The 8,970-nt window shown below is 42.7% G+C and overlaps 1 protein-coding gene and 1 non-coding gene across 3 annotated transcripts; one reads left to right on the forward strand and one right to left on the reverse strand.

Moving 5' to 3' along the window:
* Positions 1-350: 350 nt before the first annotated feature.
* trnag-ucc (transfer RNA glycine (anticodon UCC)) lies at positions 351-422 on the reverse strand. Its single transcript has one exon. It is a non-coding gene; the product is annotated as a tRNA-Gly (tRNA).
* Positions 423-2,359: 1,937 nt separating this feature from the next.
* foxn4 (forkhead box N4) lies at positions 2,360-8,669 on the forward strand. 2 transcript variants are annotated; one of them, XM_068311208.1, is made up of 10 exons: positions 2,360-2,937; positions 3,477-3,575; positions 5,670-5,836; positions 6,309-6,421; positions 6,521-6,631; positions 6,863-6,990; positions 7,080-7,176; positions 7,254-7,461; positions 7,553-7,945; positions 8,027-8,669. In XM_068311208.1, exons 2-10 carry the CDS (start codon positions 3,496-3,498, stop codon positions 8,275-8,277), a joined length of 1,548 nt encoding a protein of 515 aa, XP_068167309.1. In that variant the 5' UTR covers positions 2,360-2,937; positions 3,477-3,495; the 3' UTR covers positions 8,278-8,669. The 2 variants fall into 2 exon arrangements, with proteins under 2 accessions (XP_068167309.1, XP_068167310.1); XM_068311209.1 differs by lacking the exon at positions 2,360-2,937 and having other exon boundaries at positions 3,202-5,836; positions 6,314-6,421.
* Positions 8,670-8,970: the final 301 nt, after the last annotated feature.

Below are 8,970 nucleotides of genomic sequence, written 5' to 3' on the forward strand. Positions count from 1 at the left end.
TGGCTGACAGCAGCTTCCTCTGTGTGGCCAGAGGGTCACTCTGGGTGACATGTTGTCCTGGAGGACACTGTGTCTCTGCCCACAGACAAGATTACAGAGGTGAACTGACCTCCCTCTCCTACAGGCTAATAGGTTTTGAATAAACACTTGGTTCAAGAAAAAAAGATGGACTACAAACACAGACCAACCGTGAGGCGGTGATCTCAGTGTCTCCCTATTAACATGAACAGTTATGAGGAGGAAGAGTCGTTCCTCTGTGATCCAGAACTGCAGGGAGTTCTCCTGAAAGCATCAAACTGCATCATGCTAATTCCAGGCTCATTCTGACCGAGAACCCCAAAAAGATGTCTTGCGTTGGCTGGGAATCGAACCCAGGTCAACTGCTTGGAAGGCAGCTATGCTAACCACTATACCACCAACGCCACAGGATAGCTAATAACAGCAGATCCATCCATTTTCTATAATTGTTTATCCTTTCCAGGGAATTGAGGGGGGGGGCATGGAACCAATGGCTGCTAACACTATGTGAGAGGTGGTGCACACCGTGGATAGGTCACCGGTTCATCACAACGTTTAACACAGTTTACAGACATTTGTGTATCAGTATTTAGAGTCACCACTTCACCCACTGCACATCCTTGACCTATATGAGGAACCTCACACTGACGGGGGGGAACATGATGAATTTACACACAAGGGGGACAGATCTGGCCACAGACCAGCGATTAGCACTGTGGTTAAAGCCGTCACCTGATGAGATGACAGTGAAAACTACAGCAACACCCGGAACTACAACGAAAAAAAATATGACCATTATGGTTCATGAAAATTCACTAAAGCTCTCACCTAAGACAGAAGACAACTTTGGTTTTTGTTTTGTAGTTTTACCATCAGTTGTCATCATCATTCACTTTTTCCACCCCTCAATGAAAAATTACTTCTATCGGCTCAACATCATCTCCTAAACATTCTTAATTTCCATTTCCAGCATTCTTAATTTCCCTTCGGGGATCAAAAACAGTATATTAAATTAAAAATTAAATTAAATCAAATTAAACAAGTTGCACAAGAAGTATTCAAATAGGTCAAAATCATAATAACACAGTATAAAATATATTAAGCTCCCAAATGTTACAGGAGTAAAGGGACATTATGCAAGTGTACAGGAAGTACACAAAGTAAAGTATGCATAAGTATTGGTAAAATAAAATGTAGGCAGAAATCTGATCAAGGTAGAAATACTTCATATACAACTCTGTGCATTTGATTGGTGCAAACGTACTGTATTTAATTAAACGACCATCCTGCCATTATTATACCATCATCATCGTCACTGACAGTATGAGCCCAGCGGGACCCCGTAGCTTTGCCCTGTTTCCAGATCACAACCTGCGGGCATTAGGACCTCCAGGATGTTCTCTCTGAGTTGTCTTATTTTTGTCCGTTACGTTTATGCATGTAATCATTGATCGTGTCTATTGTGACAGGGCGATTTACCATCTGTAAGGTCCCGTGGGGCGGATGGCCGGCTGCTGCCACCGGGGTCTCCCTGCAGCCTGCATGGAATCCACCTTTCATTTCCGGCCGCACATTTTAATCCCCATTAGGTTTTGGAATTATGTCGTGATTTTAAAAAAAAAACCCGTACCTGCTTATGTCATTCATTCAACACACTTCCAGTTAATCACGTAATCCATGACTCTTTTTTTTTTTCTGATGTCAGATTTAATGTTCAGCAGTTTAAAGTGAAACATATTCATTGAAGTTTTATGAAGGTTAACAGCTGGTTTTCCGCGCACCTCGCTCCTTTTCATACAAATTAGAATTAATCCTCCCTATTCACGCATGGAAAAAGTTGATAGATATGTCCTTTCAAAGTGTCAAACCCATTTTGGGGTTTTACAGCAAAACATTTTGGATAAAATAATTTCCAACTAAAAATAAAAATATTAAAAACACAAAGGAAACTTTTTAAACTGTTACTTGGTGAAATGCAGATTCCAAACTAAAGTGGTTAGTTTGGTTTTCTTTCTGCGGTGAACGTGTCGTGTGGACTACAGGAGCGCCTCCTGCTGCAGCCCACCCGGCCCCCAGCCCACCCGGCCCCCAGCCCTCCCTACGCGCCTCCTCGGCTCCTTTTCCCACTGCTGAGAGGAGCGGGACGCGGCCACGGCGGCGGGAAGCAAATGATCTACAAGCACTTCCTTTAAAGAAAGTTCCCACTCACACAGATGCCACCACAAGCAGCGATTCACACCAGTTTAGAGGGAGCTCCGTGGGAATAACCTGGAACAAAGATAGAGTGGAGCCAAATGGATAATCAGTAGTTTTTAATTTTTCCCCCCTGAAAATTCTGTATTTTTTCTATTTAATTTCATCTGCTTTAACTATTTTAAGACACTGAAGATTTTTTCCTTTTGCCATCATAGTTGCGTTACCGGATTTAGGCCTGACTCATGTGTTCAGGGTTTTATTGAGACGCGTCAGGAGGAACAAATCCAGGGACGGTGTGGAAACATCTCCGGACTATATGATCGCTTTTACAATAATCCTGTAAAACAACCACTCTCTGGATAGAGTATGACGTGACTTTTGCAAACTTTAGTTCTGCTGCTGTTAGATGCACTCTAAAGAAAAAAAATTAAAAAATTCAGAGGCAAGTAAATTGCGTAAGATCACTGCTTTTTGCACTTGCGGTGGAGGTGTGGATGCTGTCGGAACCAGTGTATTAACAGCAGCTGTCAAACTCATGGGATCCTCCTGCCCCTCGGGACGCTGGGAGCGCCGCTGAAGGCTCCACTGCGCATGTCCGAGCGCTGGACAGCTCCAGAGAGGGAAATTTAAAAACGGTTCTTGGAGAATCAAGTGCAACACAGTGAAATACAGTACAGGGGCTCACGGCTCAGCTCACATACTCTACAATATCATCAAAAACAGGTGAGAACTTTCTTCTTCATTATTTATTTCAATATAACAACATGTTTGTTGTTGTTTTTAAACTATTGACTTTTAAAGTGTTTTTAGGCGTTAACCATAATTTGTCTTTGTGTGTGCTAGAAGATAAACCATTTAAACCTCGGCTCATTTACATAAAATCCCTGTTGTGTGAACATTTGAACTGAATGTTTATTGTATACAAGTTTTATTATCATGTTCATATACGTCTTATGAAAATAACAGAATGAGTTAAAGGAGAAATTATTCAATCAATAACAAGGTCAGCTACCAAAGATGTTCTAATGCCAAACACAAATCTGATGTACTGACAGGATTTCATTTTTTAAATTTGTTTTATTCAACACCAAATCTTATATTTAAGTTGAAAGTGTTTTCTTTTTATTGGGCAATTTTGTATTTCTTGAAACTACACATGTTTTATTCACAAAAGACAGACTTATTCAAATCATTAATGGTGTTGCAAGAGCTATTTGTACATAACTGGTTTACTGTACAATTCATTGATTCATTTAAAACAGGTACCACACATCCCAGGAAATGATAGAAGGTGGAATTACATCCAGGATGTCAGGAATAATAGAGAATGCTGGTCATCATCCGTCTCCACAGGACTACAGGCAAGATTTCTAATTTAATATATACATCAGAATTGAGAACCTTTAAGAACGCTTTCGTTTTTGTCACAATTTGTCAGCAATACTCAAGATCAAATATGAGACACCTCAATAGATAAAAGGCATAATTCCCATTAATCAATCCCTTTTAGGTGTCTCCCAAATGGCCATGGAACAAACTGTCTAACTCCGCTATATTTAATCTAAAGGTAGATGGACAGCTCTTTTTTGTGCATGGGGGGGGTTTCGTGAAAGAGAAGAGAGAAAAAAATCCTGAAGAATAAATGATTTTCAGTCTGAATGGATCTGTCAGAAACCATCAGCTCTGTTTACACTCCTGCTGTCAGCACACGGAGAGCCTGAGCCTCTTGGCCTGCCAGCTCAGGGGGAGACGGGGTGCTCCGGGTCACCAGTATGAACAAGTGGCTCCCAATTAGAAAGGAGGGGACAGAGGAGGGGAGTAGTACTGCTAAACCTCTGGGAGGGATTTGATGATACACAGAGACACCAGCTCGACATGTTTTGCATCAGAGAACAATTTGCTGATTGACAGAGAGGACTGTAGGGGTGAACATCACCCAATAAATCATCGATTCTAGAGTTCTGTATAAGCGCCGGGTAGTTGTAACACATAATTTGAAGTGTGAATCAAAGGATGAACTATTAATCTTATAGATATTGTAGATTTACTTTAATTTTGGGTGTACAATTTTTTTTCAACAAACCAAATTTTCAGGGGGGTTTTTTCACAGTCAAATTTATTCTTTTCGTAAAAAACAAAACAAAATGTTTATGTTAAGGCAGGGATAAAAATAAGGGACATTAAGTGTTACAGCTGCAGCGGTGATATTACTATTATCGGAGCAACTCCCAAACATTTACTAGGTGTTTGACCATGATTGTTGTTGATTCCTGGCTGTAATGATGTCACTTATTCAGACGGCAGAAACCTGGTCCTGACCTCAAACCACACCAGCACCGTGTCTAACCAGAGGCTCTGTTCAGGGAGGATGGGGGTGGAGGTTGGAAAGGGACAGGGAAGCAGATGGTATCCTATTTTGTCCCTCTTATGTGAGGGCTGTCATTCCAACAGATTAATGCAAGGGTCGGGTAAAGAAAAGAAACGACAGAGACAATCAAGGAAGGGTCTGGGGAAAACAATAGAGCCACGTGCCACTGGGCAGATTTGTCGTTTGGGACACAATAGGTGATCATTTTTCAATAGACATGGCCAACTGTTGCAGGCAACATGTGCTGCTGTCCCATGTTTCAAACGATCTCATGCGTTGTTTACTTATGATTCAGCCAATGGTTACGGCCAGAGCGTGGTCACCTGACACAGGGTTGATTTTTTTATTAGCAGATTTGGTGTGTGTCTGTGTGTGTGTGTGTGTGTGGGGGGGGGGGGGGTACTCCAATACTGTCCACAGACACAAAAAGTAACTGAATAGTATGTGTTGTCATAGCGACCCCAATTACTAAACCTTTGGACAGAAAGTGTGTGTGGAGAAGACTGGAGAGGATTCAAGAGGATTCCTCTCTTTTCTTTCTCTCTCTTTGAGGCTCGCCACATAAAAGATGCAATGACTGGATGCCGAAAGGTCCTGGCAGTCCACTGGTTAAACAAAACTTCACCTTTAATCCACTCTGTAGAACGATATTTATAAAATCATGGATTGGAATTATCATCAAATTCCACATATATTAAAAGAAATTACTATTTTGAATTCATTTTTTTATTTCACATTACGAAAGAAAGAAAAGCAAAGCAAAGATGACACCAAGACAAAACAATTTCAACAGATGATTGACTGTGAATGGAAAGCTTGTTTAACTCCCTCAGTGTTGATTAAAACGGCCACGGATAAATAACTAGTTAATCTCCTTATAACTTAATCCTGGATGGCCTGTGCGTTATTTATCATCAGCTGCTCTCATCGGTTTCACACTCACTGCTGTGGTTTTGAGTTTGAAACACAAACTCTTCGAAATGTTTAGATTTAAATTCTGTTTCTGGTTTCCGTTTATCTGACCTCACAGCCATGATAGCCCCCACCCACCCCTCATGCTCTCCTCCTTTTTATTCTCTTTTTGAAGGCTCCTGACCACAGACCCCTCCCAGCTGAGGGAGGAGGACCTCCCTGGGGACCTGCAGTCTCTGTCATGGCTCACCTCTGTGGACGTTCCCCGTCTACAGCAGATGGCTGATAGCCGGGGCCACAGTAACGGGCGCTCCCAGGGCAGTTTGCTGGAGCAACAGACAGGTGAGGTGAAAGGGAGGGGACTGCGACATTCAAACACTGCAGCATCCCTGATTGGACAAATCAGGATAGCTAGATTCTTCTGATCTTTTGGCCCCTGCAGATATGAACAGAGTTCAGACTGACAAAACTGCTGAGTTTGCCGCAACAATGAGCTCACTCACCTTCCTTGAGATTAATGGATTTGTTTTAAGTTGTCAGTCTTCATTTGAACAATTCAAACTGTCGTGCAGAAGAGACACATTTTAATGTCTATAAATATTTATATAAGCAGACTTATACGCCAGAGAACTGCTGATTGTCTCATCGGTGGTATTTATTTGGTGATAGAAGTCTCGCTCTATTGATGCAAGTTACATCCAACAACTTCAAACCCCAGAAATCCCAATTTAAGTGTCTCAATGAAATGAATGTCAGGTGAGAGAATAGATATCCCAAAGTTTTTATTTAACGGTCTGGGTTGTCCTTCTCCCAGCTCAGCTCAGCAACGTGACGATGACGGCCAGTCAAGGTTCAATGCTCCACCTCCAGAGCAACATGCAGCACAGCCCTCTGGGGATCAACATTGTCAGCGCCCACAGTGGAAGTGTGAGTTTTAACAGCATTGTAAGAAGAACATCAGTATGTATTATGTTCTACAATCCTAGCAGGGGTTGACGGTCAAATATTTCTTTATCTGATCCCCAGATGTCTCCATTCTCCATCAATGGTCTGCCTTCACCAGGATACCAGTGCCCTTCCTCCGTGTACCACCCCGCACCCCAGCAGGTGTACTCTCTAACCCAAACCGGACAACAGGTAAGCATCCCACAAATGTCATATATGGCCTTTTTCTGAATTTGCATCATTATCATATGTTTGTGATTATGCTCGTTCCTGGTCCTGTGGTTACATTTTGAGTTGCCGCTGACTTGTGTTCTCTTTTGCTTCTTGTGCAGATTACCTCGATGTACATCTGCAGTGAACACTGTTCTATTAAAACATGTCAAACTAAATGATTTCCACATTATTCTCTCCTTATTCTCACAGTGTTCAACTGGTGGACTTTATAGCAATGTCTCCTTCAACAACCAAAGTCTATTTACCCAACCTCGCCTTGCTCCACAAGACCAAGAGCTGCAGCCCAAGTCTTTCCCTAAGCCAATTTATTCCTACAGGTCAGACCTTTGTTCCTAACCTAAAGAAACAATACAGACCAGTTCTCCTGGACTTCTTTTGATATTGTTTTCTTCATGATGTTTTTCAGCTGTTTGATTGCCATGGCTCTGAAGAACAGTAAAACTGGCAGCCTCCCAGTCAGTGAGATCTATAGCTTTATGAAGGAGCACTTTCCCTATTTCAAGGTATGCCATGCACATAATATAGAGAAGGTGCATGTAGATAAAAAGTCACTGAATAAATGCTAATCCTCTCCTCGTAGACAGCACCTGATGGATGGAAGAACTCAGTGAGACACAATCTGTCCTTAAACAAATGCTTTGAGAAAGTGGAGAACAAGACGAGTAGCTCGTCTCGTAAGGGCTGTCTGTGGGCGCTGAACCCTGCCAAGATTGATAAGATGGAGGAAGAGATGCAGAAATGGAAACGCAAGGACCTCCCAGCTATCCGCCGCAGCATGGCTAACCCTGGTCAGAAATGTATTTTGTTAAGTGTGAAGGTCCAGTGCCCAAGCAAGAAATGAACCATCAAATCTTAGTCTGATTTTTTTTCTCCCTGCAGATGAGCTGGACAAACTGATTACAGACCGACCGGAGAATTGCAGACGCAAGACTATGGAGCCCAGTATGACCCGGCTGCCCAGCTGTCCTTCTGGCCTCTCGCTGCCAGTTCCTGCTCACATGCAGCCCCAGCCAATAGTCACATTGTCTCTGCCCTGCCTACCCATCCACCAGCACCACCAGCTTCAGGCCCAACTCCAGGCTCAAGCCCGCCTGGCGCCAATGTCCCCAGCCCCGGCTCAAACGCCTCCCCTACACACAGTCCCTGACCTTTCTCAGAGCCCCCTCACCCATCAGTCCAACAAACCGCCAGATGATTTCTACAGCGTGCACGGTGATACGCACACAGAGGTGGATGCATTGGACCCCAGCATAATGGACTTTGCCCTTCAAGGTAAATAAACTTTGCCCTGTTTCTCATTTGTCACATGTTGGTGTCACATCAGTACACAAACCTCCTTATCCATCTGTTTAGGTAATTTATGGGAGGAAATGAAGGATGACAGCTTTAACCTGGATGCTTTGGGTACCTTCAGTAACTCCCCGCTCAGACTATCAGACTGTGATTTGGGAACAGCCAGCCTTCCACCTGTCTCCTCTGGAGCAAACATGCCGCTCTCAGAAGTGCAAGTGATGGGCCTCTACACGTCCTATGCCTCCCAGGATCCCCTGTCCTCCCAGTACATCATCACACCAGCCAACAGCAAGCCCATCGCCCTGTTGTAAAGCAGCTGAGCCGTCTCTAATGGAGACAATCTGATTTTTTAAACTCTTTGTGGATGCCAAGGTCAAAATCCGACATTCCTTTGTGCTAACAACTCACTGTCAACTACTTGGAGAAGGATGTTTTACAATGATTTCACATACACTTAACAAGAACGTGCTCATTTACTCCCTGCTCATAAAGAGATGGCTGAAAGAAAATGTACGTCAGACTTTAAATATCTAGCTTTGCCAAGCAAAGACTCAAAGCCTGTATGAGTGCAAGACTCCTTGTGTAAGATAGAGTCCACCAGTTTCTTTGACCGTTCACTTTGCATCTTAAAGCCCTATCGTACCGTAGCGCCCTGACGCTTGTCTGTTGTGTTGTGTTAGACATAATTGCTGTGATGTTTTATTTATAAAAGGCAGCTGCAGAAGGTGATGACTCCTCCAATATTTTGCTGTGTATATTTGAATGTTTAAAACTGTCATTGGCACAGAAAAGCTTTCGTTTGAGTGTCTTTACATTACATGTCTCTACATTCCAAAACACTTCCAACTGTGCCAACGCTGAGTTGAGATTTTACACATTATTATTTCACACAGTGTGATTAAAGTGTCTCAAAGTCAAATGGAAATTATGTTCATTAACTTGATCATGATCAAATTGTTGATCATATGGGTAAAAAAAAACAAGTTTCTTTTGCCACAACATAC

The sequence above is a fragment of the Antennarius striatus genome, chromosome 3, assembly GCF_040054535.1.
Source record: "Antennarius striatus isolate MH-2024 chromosome 3, ASM4005453v1, whole genome shotgun sequence".
NCBI lineage: Eukaryota > Metazoa > Chordata > Actinopteri > Lophiiformes > Antennariidae > Antennarius > Antennarius striatus.